We start from the raw sequence: 18841 nt of genomic DNA, 5'->3' as shown, positions 1-18841 counted from the left end.
CAATCGGTGCTGCAGAGTCATCCGCACTCTCCCAGGTAAAACAGAAAAAATGCAGCGCTTAAATGGTCACATAAGCAAAAACAAGTAGCGTATAAAATCCTTGTTTTAATAAAACATATGTTAAAAGGTGATCTATAGTAATTGGATCAAGTATATATATCTGACAACTTTCACATGGTTTTCAAATATCAATCATGATAGGTGTTTTTCATAGTGTCAAAAAGTCCTTGTAGAAGGTCGGTAATATAGAACCTGTTCCTATGATAGTCCCCTTGAATAGGAGGACCCTATGTCCTATCCGTGAGTTATAGTTACCACCAGCGTCCCTTGAGGTAATTAGGCGAAGCTGCGTCCGCAAATTGCTGTTCCTCAGAGGGTGGTAGATGTGACTCCTCCACGGTGCAATATAGGTTCTTTTAAGGGTCCAAGTTGTTGAAAAATCAATTGCGGGGGCTTGGTCCAGGTCCAATCCTTCCAAGGTTTAGGCAAACACACTATCAGGCAAGTCCCACCAACGCGTTTCGTTGCTTGCATGCAACTTTTTCAAGGTGCTAAAAGGCCTGCCAAAAGGGGTTTATATACTCTACCAAATATGGCTGCTCATTAGCAAGTATGATTAATTGTGACCACCTGTTTGCATTATGTGACCAAAATAATGACAGACATAGGAGTTGGAACCATTAATAATGTACATATGTATATAATTTATTATAATAAAACACATTTTTATTCAAATATAAAAAAAATAAAAAGCTTTAATCTCAATGAGATCCGATCACATGATCAATGACATCAACATGGAATGGAAAGTCAAAAAGAAAAGAAGAAAAAGTGGATAAAGAATCCATATATGCAAAGTTACTCACATGGTTCATATATTAGTGATCCATTACATATATTTTGGGAGATCACACTCTAGTGAAAAGGTGAGGCCCCACTGCTGAATCTAATGATATTAATTGAGCTAAATCTAGTAGGAAGTCCGGGTATATTGAGGCAGCGGCATGGACGGGGCGCTGTTCCGGCCACGTCATCCCTCCGAGGCACTGTATGTTGCTCATTGCCATGGTTACGTTTGTGTGTCATCCCGGGCGTGATGAGATGACGTGGGTCCCAGAATCAGGAGACACGTCATCTCTCCGCGCCTCGGCGATCGTTGTCGTGATGGGGATGTTACTCTCACCACGTCATCAGTTCCTATCCAGCGTGTTCTAGCGTTGTCATGGTGACGTAGCAACGTCGCCATAAACAACCATATATCCCGAATTAGGTATATCAACATAAACATCTCCAGTGTTAATTTCACCGCATCATAAATTTCTATATAGCGTGTTCTAACGGTGTCACCATAAGTGACCATATTTCAAAAATGAGGAGTATATCAATCTAGTCGTCTCCAATACTGGAGATGCTGAACGCATAAAGATATATAAATATAAACGGAGCATATAACACCAAGGTTCCTGTGTCATATTAATTCCCTAGTTCTAGAAGGTCACCACATGAATATATCAAATATAGATCACCATGGTGACGTCTAGTATCTGGTGTCTCCCAAAAAGACCGTTTATCAGTCTCGAAAAGAAGGGGGGGGGGGGGGGGAGCGAACAAGGCAATTTAGGACATCTTATGTATACAGATAGGTTTCACTTTTTTCTTCTCCAGATTGTATTTTATATACTATACAATATGCGAGGCAGCCATGAGTTTATCAAGTTGATCTACATGTAACCACAAATGTTCTCACATATAGATATATAATATAATAAAACTTGGTTTGAGATGAATACCACATATACTATAACAAACTCATGTAATAATCCAAGGTAAGGTTTTATCAGAGAGATATATACATTCAATCAATTGGCTGATCATCCATTTTCATAAGGGTCATACATGTATCTCATAAAGCTTATTATATGCTCGTCTTCACATATATCATCCTCATCATTATCAGTGGAGATATAGTAGCCAGATAAATCTCATACGGTTAAAATAATTCTGGTTATCTATAATAGCCCTGGTTGGCAAAACTAGTATCTCACTCAATATCTGTGGACCATAGGGAAAATATGTGGTAAAAAAGGAGCGGGAGGATAAAAAAGCGAAGAAAGGAGGGGGAGTGGCATGAGAACAGGCAGCCACAGAAAAATAATAATTAGGAGCTTATAATACAGGATTAAGTTCGACCATCTCATTCAATCCAGATGGGTGGATAGTATCCAGTTTGTACATCCAATAAAGTTCCTGTTTGCACAAATTTTTGTAGCGATCCCCCCCTCTCTTAGTTGCCAAAACATGTTCAATTGCTATCAGGCCCAAGGAGCTAGGGTCCCCATTATGTTTGTCTCTGAAGTGTCTAGAGACACTATGCATGGGAAATCTATTCACAATGTTTCGACGATGCTCCATGAAGCGAACTTTAATGCTCCTAGTAGTCCGTCCCACGTATTTTTGATTGCAACCACATGTAAGTAAGTAAATGACAGCTTGTATCGCAATTCATAAAACTTACTAATGTATAGTTTTCTTCTCTATCGATCGGGATGGTTAGTGTTCTTCTAGGAATATGTTTACAAGTGGTGCATCTTGTGGCTCCACAACGGAAAAAGCCTTTTGGTCTGGAGGGTAACCAACTAGCCTGTACGGCACCCCCCTGTACGGTTATGGGTATTTCTCTTAAAAAACTAGGGGCAAGGATATTTTTGATTGACCGATTTTTCTTGAAAATAAACCTGGGTTTAGAAGGTATATTTCCCCTAAGTATTGGATCTTGATTTAGTATGCCGAAATTTTTGCAAATGATTTTCTTAATTTGCATACTATCCTTATTGTATGTCGATATAAAGGCTAAATTTTCTTGTGGACCATTAATCTGGTCCGTATCTGTAGTTTTGGTCCCAAACGCTTCTCTTGGTCGAAGTAGAATATCCCTATCTATATCAGCCACTTCTCCCATAGTCCTCCTCAGGGGGGGCTCAGGGTAGCCCCTCGAGACAAAGGCTTCTAGCATAGATTCTGCCTGTTCTAAGTACTTTTTCCTATCCGTACAGTTCCTTCTTAAGCGAAGGAACTGTCCTTTGGGGATGTTTCTTTTCCATGGAGGGTAGTGAGCGCTCTGGTAGTGCAGATAAGAGTTCGTGGCGACCTCTTTATAGTAGTTTGACGTATAAATTTTGCCTTCCCTGGCTTCCAGAGTTACATCAAGAAAATTAATGGTGCGGGAGTGATAAGAGTGAGTAAACTTCAAATTAAAGTGATTGGAATTAAGACTAGATACAAACTGTTGTGCTGAAGTGAGATCCCCATCCCAAATAATAAACAGATCATCAATATAACGGCCATAGAGGACCAGATTCGCGCCAAAGTCCCCGCCCCACACATGGGTATCCTCAAATAAACCCATGTAAAGGTTGGCGTAACTCGGCGCAAATCTGGTCCCCATGGCCGTACCCATCACCTGTAAATAAAACGTGTCCAAGAATAAAAAGTAATTGTGCTCTAAAATAAAAGAAATAGAATTCAACAAGAAACGCCTGTGACCCACCGTGAGATCACCATCAATTTGTAGTCTCTTTGCTATTGCGTCACACCCCAAATCATGTGGGATATTGGTGTACAAACTTTGTACATCCAATGTCATAAACGCATATGTCTCTTTCCACACAAAATTTTGTAATAACTGTAAAAAGTGGGTAGTGTCTTTGATGTGTGATCTCAAGGTTGAGACACGGGGTTGGAGAAAGGAATCAACATAAAAGGACAAATTAGAAGTTAATGAACCAATACCGGAAATAATGGGACGCCCAGGTGGTGAGAGGAGTGATTTGTGTATTTTGGGAAGGTGATAGTATATGGGGATTGTGGGGTGCTTAACCAACAGAAAATTAAATTCATCCTTAGATATAACTCCGTCTGCCCAGGCATCATCCAAGATATGTTGTAGGTCTTTCAGAAAATCAGGTGTAGGGTCTCTTGTTAATGGTTTATAGAAATCCTTGTTGTTCAGTTGTCTGTTCGCCTCAAGAATATAATCCCTCCTATCCTGCACTACCAGACCGCCCCCCTTATCGGCCTCTCTGAAAACCAGAGAGGTATCTCTGGTGAGATTCCTCAGGGCTCTGTGTTCCCATTTATTGAGGTTTTGTTTATATTTTTTGTTAGTTAGTTTCTTTTGTTGGCATAGTTTGGTTAGGTCTCCAAGTGTGGTTTTATAGAAGCATTCTACCATATTGCTTTTATACGTCAGAGGGTAGAATTCAGACTTGCGTCTGAACACGCTTCTATTTACATCAAACACTTTTTTAGGGGATTCGCTCACTAGGTCGGGATTTTCATCCAACAGTTGTTGTAATATGCTGAGGGCTGGGTCATCTCCTGAATCCAGGGTGATGGCCAGACCCTCCTCATTATGTCTGTGCAGATTGCGCTGGACAAAATAGCGCTTTCTGCACAGGGTGCGGACAAATCGGTTAAGTTCCACAAACAAAGTGAACATATTGGGAGTGCTTGTGGGTGCATAGCTTAAGCCTTTAGCCAAGAGAGTCTTTTCAGTCTGTTAGTTTTCTTGTGGATAAATTAAAAATATTGGTAGATTTTCTGTCCCTGGTGGCTAATCCCACCCTCTTAGCTGTCTCCTTTTTCCCCCCTCTGCACCCTCGGTACTTCTTGACCTTCCTCTTTTTGGTGTCTGTGTTCCCCAGTTTGTTCTTGGGGATAATCCTCGTCTTTTTTCTTGTCTCTGTTCTAAAAAAACCCCAGAGCTGTTATTACTGGGGTCAGAAATTGGCTCCCGTGGTCTAGCTCCCAATCCTGAATCATATTTCGGTTGATTTCCAGAACCAAAACTTTCTCGGATTGTCCCATATGGTCGACGGTCAAAGCTATTCTTCCTTTCTCCCTGGTTTTTGTTAGTATAGTAGGGTCTATTTGTCCCTCGGGATCTCCCCTCCTTAACACTGGGGACACGTTCCCTCCTATTTTCCCGATTTTGTGTTCTATAGCTTCTGACCTGTCCCATACGGTAATCCTCCAAATCTCTCTGGATTTTTTTGCACTTATTGTCCACCACTAGTTATTCAAATTTGGTCATTCTTTCCATAACTAGTTGGTCTCTCTCTTTATATTCTTTAGTGTTACTTTTAGGTTCTAATTTAGTTTTGAGGGCTTCTATCTCTTTCTCTACTTCCTTAGTCTTCTGGCCTCTGTAAGAAATAACGAGTTCCATAAGGCTAAGGGAGCATTTGTCAAGAGCCTTCTCCCAGAGGTCCTCAAATTCTCTATTCCCATTAAAGATGGAGGGTTTAAAAAGCCTTAAGCCTCTGGGTATCATATTTCTGTCTAAATATTTCTGTAAGTTGATGCCATCTAGCCAGTGTTTAGTTTCAGATTTCATAAGGTCCTCCAATCTATAAAACTCCTCTTTTAAATGGTCAGTGGTCGTACATACAATTTCTAAAGGGTTGTCCCATTTCTTTAAAAAATCCATCCTCCTAGTATGTCTGTCATTGAATGTAGAGAAACTACCCATCCTTGCAGCCTGGGATAAGACTAAGTGAAAATGCAAGAGAAATAAAAAAGCAATACCCGAAGGTATTAACTGTACCCAGGCGCTAGATGGGTGGTTCCCCACAGCAGCTGTATAGGAAGGGGTTGGTCAGACTCACGGATAGGACATAGGGTCCTCCTATTCAAGGGGACTATCATAGGAACAGGTTCTATATTACCGACCTTCTACAAGGACTTTTTGACACTATGAAAAACACCTATCATGATTGATATTTGAAAACCATTTGAAAGTTGTCAGATATATATATACTTGATCCAATTGCTATAGATCACCTTTTAACATATGTTTTATTAAAACAAGGATTTTATACGCTACTTGTTTTTGCTTATGTGACCATTTAAGCGCTGCATTTTTTCTGTTTTATCTACTGTTCAGGGGTCTGACCAACCCCTTCCTATACAGCTGCTGTGGGGAACCACCCATCTAGCGCCTGGGTACAGTTAATACCTTCGGGTATTGCTTTTTTATTTCTCTTGCATTTTCACTTAGTCTTATCCCAGGCTGCAAGGATGGGTAGTTTCTCTACATTCAATGACAGACATACTAGGAGGATGGATTTTTTAAAGAAATGGGACAACCCTTTAGAAATTGTATGTACGACCACTGACCATTTAAAAGAGGAGTTTTATAGATTGGAGGACCTTATGAAATCTGAAACTAAACACTGGCTAGATGGCATCAACTTACAGAAATATTTAGACAGAAATATGATACCCAGAGGCTTAAGGCTTTTTAAACCCTCCATCTTTAATGGGAATAGAGAATTTGAGGACCTCTGGGAGAAGGCTCTTGACAAATGCTCCCTTAGCCTTATGGAACTCGTTATTTCTTACAGAGGCCAGAAGACTAAGGAAGTAGAGAAAGAGATAGAAGCCCTCAAAACTAAATTAGAACCTAAAAGTAACACTAAAGAATATAAAGAGAGAGACCAACTAGTTATGGAAAGAATGACCAAATTTGAACAACTAGTGGTGGACAATAAGTGCAAAAAATTCCAGAGAGATTTGGAGGATTACCGTATGGGACAGGTCAGAAGCTATAGAACACAAAATCGGGAAAATAGGAGGGAACGTGTCCCCAGTGTTAAGGAGGGGAGATCCCGAGGGACAAATAGACCCTACTATACTAACAAAAACCAGGGAGAAAGGAAGAATAGCTTTGACCGTCGACCATATGGGACAATCAGAGAAAGTTTTGGTTCTGGAAATCAACCGAAATATGATTCAGGATTGGGAGCTAGACCACGGGAGCCAATTTCTGACCCCAGTAATAACAGCTCTGGGGTTTTTTTAGAACAGAGACAAGAAAAAAGACGAGGATTATCCCCAAGAACAAACTGGGGAACACAGACACCAAAAAGAGGAAGGTCAAGAAGTACCGAGGGTGCAGAGGGGGGAAAAAGGAGACAGCTAAGAGGGTGGGATTAGCCACCAGGGACAGAAAATCTACCAATATTTTTAATTTATCCACAAGAAAACTAACTGAGACTGAAAAGACTCTCTTGGCTAAAGGCTTAAGCTATGCACCCACAAGCACTCCCAATATGTTCACTTTGTTTGTGGAACTTAACCGATTTGTCCGCACCCTGTGCAGAAAGCGCTATTTTGTCCAGCGCAATCTGCACAGACATAATGAGGAGGGTCTGGCCATCACCCTGGATTCAGGAGATGACCCAGCCCTCAGCATATTACAACAACTGTTGGATGAAAATCCCGACCTAGTGAGCGAATCCCCTAAAAAAGTGTTTGATGTAAATAGAAGCGTGTTCAGACGCAAGTCTGAATTCTACCCTCTGACGTATAAAAGCAATATGGTAGAATGCTTCTATAAAACCACACTTGGAGACCTAACCAAACTATGCCAACAAAAGAAACTAACTAACAAAAAATATAAACAAAACCTCAATAAATGGGAACACAGAGCCCTGAGGAATCTCACCAGAGATACCTCTCTGGTTTTCAGAGAGGCCGATAAGGGGGGCGGTCTGGTAGTGCAGGATAGGAGGGATTATATTCTTGAGGCGAACAGACAACTGAACAACAAGGATTTCTATAAACCATTAACAAGAGACCCTACACCTGATTTTCTGAAAGACCTACAACATATCTTGGATGATGCCTGGGCAGACGGAGTTATATCTAAGGATGAATTTAATTTTCTGTTGGTTAAGCACCCCACAATCCCCATATACTATCACCTTCCCAAAATACACAAATCACTCCTCTCACCACCTGGGCGTCCCATTATTTCCGGTATTGGTTCATTAACTTCTAATTTGTCCTTTTATGTTGATTCCTTTCTCCAACCCCGTGTCTCAACCTTGAGATCACACATCAAAGACACTACCCACTTTTTACAGTTATTACAAAATTTTGTGTGGAAAGAGACATATGCGTTTATGACATTGGATGTACAAAGTTTGTACACCAATATCCCACATGATTTGGGGTGTGACGCAATAGCAAAGAGACTACAAATTGATGGTGATCTCACGGTGGGTCACAGGCGTTTCTTGTTGAATTCTATTTCTTTTATTTTAGAGCACAATTACTTTTTATTCTTGGACACGTTTTATTTACAGGTGATGGGTACGGCCATGGGGACCAGATTTGCGCCGAGTTACGCCAACCTTTACATGGGTTTATTTGAGGATACCCATGTGTGGGGCGGGGACTTTGGCGCGAATCTGGTCCTCTATGGCCGTTATATTGATGATCTGTTTATTATTTGGGATGGGGATCTCACTTCAGCACAACAGTTTGTATCTAGTCTTAATTCCAATCACTTTAATTTGAAGTTTACTCACTCTTATCACTCCCGCACCATTAATTTTCTTGATGTAACTCTGGAAGCCAGGGAAGGCAAAATTTATACGTCAAACTACTATAAAGAGGTCGCCACGAACTCTTATCTGCACTACCAGAGCGCTCACTACCCTCCATGGAAAAGAAACATCCCCAAAGGACAGTTCCTTCGCTTAAGAAGGAACTGTACGGATAGGAAAAAGTACTTAGAACAGGCAGAATCTATGCTAGAAGCCTTTGTCTCGAGGGGCTACCCTGAGCCCCCCCTGAGGAGGACTATGGGAGAAGTGGCTGATATAGATAGGGATATTCTACTTCGACCAAGAGAAGCGTTTGGGACCAAAACTACAGATACGGACCAGATTAATGGTCCACAAGAAAATTTAGCCTTTATATCGACATACAATAAGGATAGTATGCAAATTAAGAAAATCATTTGCAAAAATTTCGGCATACTAAATCAAGATCCAATACTTAGGGGAAATATACCTTCTAAACCCAGGTTTATTTTCAAGAAAAATCGGTCAATCAAAAATATCCTTGCCCCTAGTTTTTTAAGAGAAATACCCATAACCGTACAGGGGGGTGCCGTACAGGCTAGTTGGTTACCCTCCAGACCAAAAGGCTTTTTCCGTTGTGGAGCCACAAGATGCACCACTTGTAAACATATTCCTAGAAGAACACTAACCATCCCGATCGATAGAGAAGAAAACTATACATTAGTAAGTTTTATGAATTGCGATACAAGCTATGTAATTTACTTACTTACATGTGGTTGCAATCAAAAATACGTGGGACGGACTACTAGGAGCATTAAAGTTCGCTTCATGGAGCATCGTCGAAACATTGTGAATAGATTTCCCATGCATAGTGTCTCTAGACACTTCAGAGACAAACATAATGGGGACCCTAGCTCCTTGGGCCTGATAGCAATTGAACATGTTTTGGCAACTAAGAGAGGGGGGGATCGCTACAAAAATTTGTGCAAACAGGAACTTTATTGGATGTACAAACTGGATACTATCCACCCATCTGGATTGAATGAGATGGTCGAACTTAATCCTGTATTATAAGCTCCTAATTATTATTTTTCTGTGGCTGCCTGTTCTCATGCCACTCCCCCTCCTTTCTTCGCTTTTTTATCCTCCCGCTCCTTTTTTACCACATATTTTCCCTATGGTCCACAGATATTGAGTGAGATACTAGTTTTGCCAACCAGGGCTATTATAGATAACCAGAATTATTTTAACCGTATGAGATTTATCTGGCTACTATATCTCCACTGATAATGATGAGGATGATATATGTGAAGACGAGCATATAATAAGCTTTATGAGATACATGTATGACCCTTATGAAAATGGATGATCAGCCAATTGATTGAATGTATATATCTCTCTGATAAAACCTTACCTTGGATTATTACATGAGTTTGTTATAGTATATGTGGTATTCATCTCAAACCAAGTTTTATTATATTATATATCTATATGTGAGAACATTTGTGGTTACATGTAGATCAACTTGATAAACTCATGGCTGCCTCGCATATTGTATAGTATATAAAATACAATCTGGAGAAGAAAAAAGTGAAACCTATCTGTATACATAAGATGTCCTAAATTGCCTTGTTCGCTCCCCCCCCCCTTCTTTTCGAGACTGATAAACGGTCTTTTTGGGAGACACCAGATACTAGACGTCACCATGGTGATCTATATTTGATATATTCATGTGGTGACCTTCTAGAACTAGGGAATTAATATAACACAGGAACCTTGGTGTTATATGCTCCGTTTATATTTATATATCTTTATGCGTTCAGCATCTCCAGTATTGGAGACGACTAGATTGATATACTCCTCATTTTTGAAATATGGTCACTTATGGTGACACCGTTAGAACACGCTATATAGAAATTTATGATGCGGTGAAATTAACACTGGAGATGTTTATGTTGATATACCTAATTCGGGATATATGGTTGTTTATGGCGACGTTGCTACGTCACCATGACAACGCTAGAACACGCTGGATAGGAACTGATGACGTGGTGAGAGTAACATCCCCATCACGACAACGATCGCCGAGGCGCGGAGAGATGACGTGTCTCCTGATTCTGGGACCCACGTCATCTCATCACGCCCGGGATGACACACAAACGTAACCATGGCAATGAGCAACATACAGTGCCTCGGAGGGATGACGTGGCCGGAACAGCGCCCCGTCCATGCCGCTGCCTCAATATACCCGGACTTCCTACTAGATTTAGCTCAATTAATATCATTAGATTCAGCAGTGGGGCCTCACCTTTTCACTAGAGTGTAATCTCCCAAAATATATGTAATGGATCACTAATATATGAACCATGTGAGTAACTTTGCATATATGGATTCTTTATCCACTTTTTCTTCTTTTCTTTTTGACTTTCCATTCCATGTTGATGTCATTGATCATGTGATCGGATCTCATTGAGATTAAAGCTTTTTATTTTTTATATTTGAATAAAAATGTGTTTTATTATAATAAATTATATACATATGTACATTATTAATGGTTCCAACTCCTATGTCTGTCATTATTTTGGTCACATAATGCAAACAGGTGGTCACAATTAATCATACTTGCTAATGAGCAGCCATATTTGGTAGAGTATATAAACCCCTTTTGGCAGGCCTTTTAGCACCTTGAAAAAGTTGCATGCAAGCAACGAAACGCGTTGGTGGGACTTGCCTGATAGTGTGTTTGCCTAAACCTTGGAAGGATTGGACCTGGACCAAGCCCCCGCAATTGATTTTTCAACAACTTGGACCCTTAAAAGAACCTATATTGCACCGTGGAGGAGTCACATCTACCACCCTCTGAGGAACAGCAATTTGCGGACGCAGCTTCGCCTAATTACCTCAAGGGACGCTGGTGGTAACTATAACTCACGGATAGGACATAGGGTCCTCCTATTCAAGGGGACTATCATAGGAACAGGTTCTATATTACCGACCTTCTACAAGGACTTTTTGACACTATGAAAAACACCTATCATGATTGATATTTGAAAACCATGTGAAAGTTGTCAGATATATATACTTGATCCAATTACTATAGATCACCTTTTAACATATGTTTTATTAAAACAAGGATTTTATACGCTACTTGTTTTTGCTTATGTGACCATTTAAGCGCTGCATTTTTTCTGTTTTATCTACTGTTCAGGGGTCTGACCAACCCCTTCCTATACAGCTGCTGTGGGGAACCACCCATCTAGCGCCTGGGTACAGTTAATACCTTCGGGTATTGCTTTTTTATTCATCCGCACTCTCCCGCCCGTTTGGGAGCTTTGGTATAATCCCCATGGTCCTTACGGAGTCCCCAGCATCCTCTAGGACGTAAGAGAAAATAAGATTTTAAACCTACCGGTAAATCTTTTTCTCGTAGTCCGTAGAGGATTCTGGGTGCCCGTCCCAAGTGCGGACTACTTCTGCAAGACTTGTATATAGTTATTGCTTAAATAAGGGTTATGTTATAGTCTCATCGGTCTTGGACTGATGCTATGTCGTTTTCATACTGTTAACTGGATAGTATATCACAAGTTATACGGTGTGATTGGTATGGCTGGTATGAATCTTGACCTTGGATTATCAAAAATCCTTTCCTCGTACTGTCCGTCTCCTCTGGGCACAGTTTCTCTAACTGAGGTCTGGAGGAGGGGCATAGAGGGAGGAGGCAGTGCACACCAGATCTAAAGTCTTTCTTAAAGTGCCCATGTCTCCTGCGGAGCCCGTCTATCCCCATGGTCCTTACGGAGTCCCCAGCATCCTCTACGGACTACGAGAAAAAGATTTACCGGTAGGTTTAAAATCTTATTTTCTGCCCTTTAGAGGACACTTTTTTGACCCCAAAGTGCATCTCATACATCTCACTAGCAATAAAACCCAACTCATTCCCACTACTGCGCTTATTTAATAGGAATTGGGGACATGTAATCTCAGGGAGGCATTATAGAGAGAATATGAGCTGAGGGCATAAAGCAGAGATATGGACCAAACAGATGGAAGGATCTGGGTGCTGCCCACTACTTGCTTAGAATGGTCACTGTTGCATTGGTACAGCTTACAAAAGCAAGTAGTAAATTTGACAGTTACACAGCAACTATGTAGTTAAAGACCTATATTTTGTATAGATGAATATTATTCAGCTGTTGCATGTGCATTTTCAGAATGGTGAAAGCATCATGGTAGAAGTGGCTGCTGGCCCCTCGGGAAATCCAGAAAAGGTACGCTGCAGTACACTAATTTCTCTGTATTTTATGTTTGGATATTTTGTAAGCCCTGGTCATCTGTGATCTAACTACATTACAGGGTAAGGGTAATTGACTACTACAAAGAATATATTTCAGTTACAGAAAGAAGTATCACTGCAATCATAGGGACAGGTTCCATTATGCAGCGTGTGGTTATATAAATAATAGGTTACTGCAATAGGAAAATCTCATTTGTTTTTTGCTCACACCTCTAAGGGACTTGAGCAAAGCCAAGGAAGGTCTTCCTATCCAGACAACCTAGGGGGAAGCAGTTAGTTTTCCGTCTGTCGGGATCCCGGCTGTCAGGATACAGACGCCGGAATCCCAACAGCCAAGGGAATCCCGGCGATCGGCACCCCGACCAGGTCTTGGAATCCCCCCTTCGAGGGGTGGTCCACACCACTCCCCTAGGTGGAACAAATTAGCGTGGCAAGCCCACGAGGGGACACACTGCGCTCGTCATCGGGATTCCCGCATCTGTCTTATGACAGCCGGGAACCCATACTGAATCCAACCCATGTAGTATTAGCACCTGATGGAACCTCACAGATTAATCAATATGCTCCTTATTACCTGCAAAATCATAGGAAATGCCTTAAAAGACACTGCCTAATGTAACGGTTCTGATTGCACCATAGACCCTTTATTACACTGTTATCTGAGTAGAAATGGATTTGTGTATAGATAATAATCCCGGGTCATTAGAATTCATCTTCTGCAAGACTTTAAGGATTGTATTTATTTTTGGCCTGGGCTAGAAATAAAACAGATGTCCTATTGTTACAGTGTGCGACATTCTTGACACCGTTTCTGGATGAAATATTATTTGAATAACTAGAAAACATGGCAGGCCTATTTTGCTCTGTTTTTATTATGTTTTGGTCCTTAAAATCCTACCCAAATGGAAAGTTAAAAAATAATAATAAAATCTTTCTGTACAATCCACTTCACTGATGGCTAATTAGTCAAATTATAATTACTGTCCCATCAAGTAGATTAATTGGCTAGAATATCCTCACAGTGTAACCTACTGGGTAGACTGGGGAGAGGAATGCAAGGCGTCTCTATTATAGAGATAATGAGCATTGGAATACAGGTAGCTGTGATAATAAAGGGACGGTATTCCCCACTCCCTCCGCACAGCTACTGTAGCTGTGGTGCTGAACCCTGTGACCACAGAGTGAAATGGACACCACACGGAAGTAAATCATCATGTGAATTTGTTTCCTTTTGCAATCTTGTTGCCAGTGGTCAGGTATTTCTAGCTTTGGCTGGAAGATCGGATCACAGCCAGAAATAATCTTAAAAAGGGATCACTTTACACAGGGGTGTGACCCGTAGGACGACAGTGAATATTTTCCTGGCAGAGAGTTATAATATGTATTCACTTTCTTTATTTCCATCCTGAAACTGAAGCTGATCAAAATGTATTCTTTAAAAGAAGTGTTTGATATGAATGTTTAATTTATCGTTTAAACAGAGGTTTTGAACTGAAAAGTTGGCCTGTGTTATACTTTATATGCCTGTATGTGATAAGCATTGAATTTTCTGACTTGAGAAACATGCACTCAATACATATACCACAATCTGGCTTGCGTGTAGCTGATGCAATTGGGATATTAAATGTCTGTGACTTGGATTTGATCCTAGAATGGTGAGAGCTATGTGGAGGTCCCCGCTGAATATCAAGCCACCTACGAGAAAGTAAGGATTGTGTTTCAGATACCTTCAGTGGATTCTTATTGCAGTCTCTGGGAACTTTACATTTCACTTTAATCACATCTAGTCATAAGTGTTGGTGTATTGCTTAGTCCGTGAACACTGGTAATGTTCTCAATCAAATCAGGGATGACTTTATACGTTGCTTACTGTATCTATATCTTCTCTCTTGTTTTATATACAGGTTGAGTATCCCTTATCCAAAATGCTTGGGACCAGAAGTATTTTGGATATCGGATTTTTCCGTATTTTGGAATAATTGCATACCATAATGAGATATCATGGTGATGGGACCCAAGTCTAAGCACAGAATAGATTAATGTTTCATATACACCTTATACACGCAGTCTGAATGTAATTTTAGCCAATATTTTTAATAACTTTGGGCATTAAACAAAGTGTGTGTACATTCACAGAGTTCATTTATGTTTCATATACACCTTAAACACACAGCCTGAAGGTCATTTAATACAATATTTTTTAATAACTTTGTGTATTAAACAAAGTTTGTGTACATTGAGTCATCAGAAAACAAAGGTTTCACTATTTCACTCTCACTCAAAAAATTCCGTATTTCGGAATATTCCGTATTTCGGAATATTTGGATATGGGATACTCAACCTGTATATCATTGGAGTATAACAAAATGGTTTTTAGTTCTCCAGCCAGATTGTTATAGATTGTCATTGTTCCCAACTTCATTAGTGGGAGAAAAACAACTACTACTACACTGTATTCTTTAACCAGTGATGGTTTTTTTCTTTTCTATTTTGTCCACCTGATTTTATTGATTGTCTTAAGTGTTTGTGTTGTCTAGAGCCACACCTTGATTAAAATGTGGCCTTGTTTTAAGTCTGTTTTAAGTAGAACATATGGGCCTGTGTTGATTGGCACAGAGCACTTAAAAGCAGTCTGGCTTACAGTATGGCTAAATATAGAGATCAATTCACTGTGATGCTGCACGAAGCAACTTAAAATAATAGAACACGTGCTTGCTATTAATAAAAAAAAAAAAATGTTTAAGTTACACTAAACCTCAGTTGCAAGTTTAATTATAGAGGATGAACTGATTAGTTCATCCTCTATAATTAAACTTGCAACTGAGGTTTACTGTAACTTAAAAAAAAAAAAAAAATTTATTAATAGCAAGCACGTGTTCTATTATTTTAAGTTGCTTTGTGCAGCATCACAGTGAATTGATCACTGTACATATTGCTTACAAGTACATATTGCTAAAAAAAAACAAAAAAACCTCTGTAACAGAAGTAACAATAAGTGAAATAATAGTTTGACTATGGAGCGTTACATTTCCATGCACAGTAGTCTTTCTGTCAGTAAGTTTGTGGAAGAACAGCGCAGAAACTACTGGTGCATATGTCTAGTTACATAAATCATTCGCTGCTATGTAATATTGTCTGTCTCAGTGCAGTGCCGAACGTTCTGACGATGCCCATTTATTGTTAACCATGTGGATACACGCACATTGGTTAAAATGGTGCAAGTTCATGACAGTCTGTTTTGAGCATTCTTGTACACAGTGATCCCTGTGCTTGCAGTCTATTACCCTACGTGCAGAAGTCATAAAATGTCTGTGTAAAAGTCCATTATGTCTACTCTTGTTAATGGTGCAAATTATATTACATGAGGTTGTATTTATTATTAGTGGTCTTTTCATGTGCCGGAATAAACATAGTGCATCCAAATAACACCCGTTCCTTACCATGTGATGTGCTGCCACTTATATTACTCTGATCATTACCTCATCCCATCATGTGCTCTTGCATATACTGCTACCTTATTAATTTACTACTTGTGTTCAAAGATTGCAGAGGTTTTGTACATTAACATCAGAAATTTCATTCTTATTGTCTTTACTGTTATACCTGTGTCTTTTTTTGTTTTATGTTGAGCCTTATCCAAAAGATTTACCTCATAACAAATGCCGTGGCTTGTAAGTATGCCTTTAATGTTTCTTGTTTTACAGTTACCTGTAGTGATTAGGGTTCCTAGGCTGGAATATTCTGCCCTGACATTATGTGGAATTCCATTTTCCTTACTGGGCTTTGGTGATATCATTGTACCTGGTGAGTGGCTGTAGAGGTAAATAAAAAAAAACTTACAGCGTGTGTGTGTATATACATGCATGTATGTGTGTGTGTGTATGTATATATGTATATGTATATATGTATATATATATATATAGATAGATATAGATATAGATATATATATATATATATATATATATATATATATATATTATATAAGAAGAAATATCTCTGTGGATCGCTCTTATTCTATAATCTGATATAATTAGATGATTGTTGGTGGATGTTATATAAAGAGAGGATGACCTTACACATTTATACACCCATATTAGAATCACATATCTCTTTATTAAAAGATTTTGATTTAAAACTTATCATAAAACTTTTCCTTTTCTTTTACATTGGAGATACAATTGTATATTTCAACATTATTTGTATAAGGAAAAAAACAACAATATAATGAGCTTTCACCCAACGCGTTTAGTCTATATCGACTTCTTCAGGGGTGTTTTCTAAATAACAGCTCTCTGTTTATATTGGAATAACTGTAGTATTCAAAAGGTATGAAGTTCTAATTGAACCAAAGTTGTACTGAAAAATATTTATTACCAAGTTGAAAAAACTTGAAGAAAATTATTCCCAGAATATGATAGCATTTATTGGGATTCCTTATTATAGGCCACCTAATGAATTATATTCTTCTCCAGCATGTAGATATATATTTCATTCATTTTTCTTGGCTCATTGGGTTGGCATTTCCTCAGTTTTTCAAAGTATCAGTGAAGTCCAACAGAAGAGATCCACTTGTAAACTTAGGATAAAAATATCCCTTTAATTTTCCAGCAGTTGTCCTATAGGTCTGCCTGCATAGGTATCCAATATTATTATATTATTTATTATTATATTATTTATATATATAAATAAACAAAATTGGGTTTGGCACTCCTCGTTCCAACCGGGTATCCGCTCCGGTGCCTTCCCTGAGCAAGGTGGCTCTGTATATGGGTAGTAGAAGGCGGCACTCAGGAGACTTTCACAAATATGGAAAACGTGCTTTAATGCACATTAAAGCACGTTTTCCATATTTGTGAAAGTCTCCTGAGTTCCGCCTTCTACTACCCATATATATATATATATATATATATATATACACCTAGTGTTTATTATAATATTAGTGGGAAAACGTCTTCTGTTTCAAACTGGGTGGCTAATAGGCAGGTAATAACTGGTTTGACAGAGTTGACAAAAATGATCATTTGACATATACATGGTCCCAAGCCTAAATGGCAAAGAGCATCTTGAGAAGGGACCTGTCGATGAAGTGGAAGGGTTGGATAAATTTGAACAGTTTTCTGGTTCTAAAAAAATAAATAAATAAAAATGGGTTTTGATGTGTTATTTTGGGTTCTCTGAAAGGAACAAACCTGACCTGATCCAAGTGCATTGGTCCTATGAGAGGAGATTCAGTGAGGTGGTATTACAGGAAGCAACTTTAAATGAACATTAACCAGGGATATGGACCTCACGTTAGAACAGATTAGTGGTCCATGCAGTCATTCTGTAAAAGTATTCTGTAATACCGAGGGGGAGATGTAACAAGTCATGGAGAGGTAAAGTGGAAGAGTTGCCCAGCGCACCAATCTGCTTCTGTCATTTCAAAGACTGTTAGATAAATGTCAGAAACTGTTTGCATTGGGCAACGTCTCGACTTTACCACTCTCCAAGGCTTGATATATCTCCATTAGAATAATCTTTAATAAATGTTTAACCAACTGATTAAGGCAGCACTTCCCAAATTTTCAGGGGTGCCGCGTGTCAGTGATCCAGGACCAAATCACATTACTTATGGTGAATGTGAGTGACAAAACGAGTGCTGGTGGCTGCCGATATGTGACCAACACAATCACATAACTGAAACTCGGAATAACAGTTGTGAATGATTTACATAATTGAATTGTGTTTTTCTGAGTTTCTCAATAAGAAACTTTCGGCCTATGGGAGCCAAAACAAAAATAGTGATGATCTAGAGTGCCGCGATGTTAGAAAGTTTTGGAACCACTGTAGTTAGGCTTTAGTGAAGTGCTGAGTCATGTACACTAATTACACCCTCTTGTGTTGTAGGCCTGTTGGTAGCATATTGCAGAAGATTTGATGTACGAACATCATCTTCTAGTATATATTATATATCCTGTACTTTAGGTAAGTTGAATCTTTGTTTTTAGTTGTTTTTTTTTTTTTGCAAAATGTTTAGTCTGTAGAATTAAGTTTTGACTACTAGTCATAAAGGATATCCGGCTTCGTTGGAAGATGGTAAGCAGGTAATCATAAATATTGAATATGTATAGATGAGTATATATTAACAACTTAATTACTGATTTTTCCCTACAAAACCGCTCAGATATTGTCTGTC

The 18841-nt window shown here is 39.2% G+C and overlaps 1 protein-coding gene across 2 annotated transcripts in view; it reads left to right on the top strand.

Moving 5' to 3' along the window:
- SPPL2A (signal peptide peptidase like 2A) overlaps positions 1–18841 on the top strand; it is a 133459-nt gene that overhangs the window by 93560 nt on the left and 21058 nt on the right. Inside the window, exons 11-14 of one of the 2 annotated variants that reach the window (XM_063926003.1) lie at positions 12584–12640; positions 14318–14371; positions 16371–16470; positions 18553–18630. In XM_063926003.1, the coding sequence (XP_063782073.1) occupies positions 12584–12640; positions 14318–14371; positions 16371–16470; positions 18553–18630 (289 nt within the window). The remainder of the gene's footprint in view (positions 1–12583; positions 12641–14317; positions 14372–16370; positions 16471–18552; positions 18631–18841) is intronic. The other variant, XM_063926004.1, reaches the window with a different exon arrangement.

Source organism: Pseudophryne corroboree, chromosome 6 (genome assembly GCF_028390025.1).
Source record: "Pseudophryne corroboree isolate aPseCor3 chromosome 6, aPseCor3.hap2, whole genome shotgun sequence".
In the NCBI taxonomy this organism is placed as follows: Eukaryota; Metazoa; Chordata; class Amphibia; order Anura; family Myobatrachidae; genus Pseudophryne; species Pseudophryne corroboree.
The sequence above is the reverse complement of the archived record's forward strand: the minus strand, read 5'-3'. Positions and strand labels throughout refer to the sequence as shown.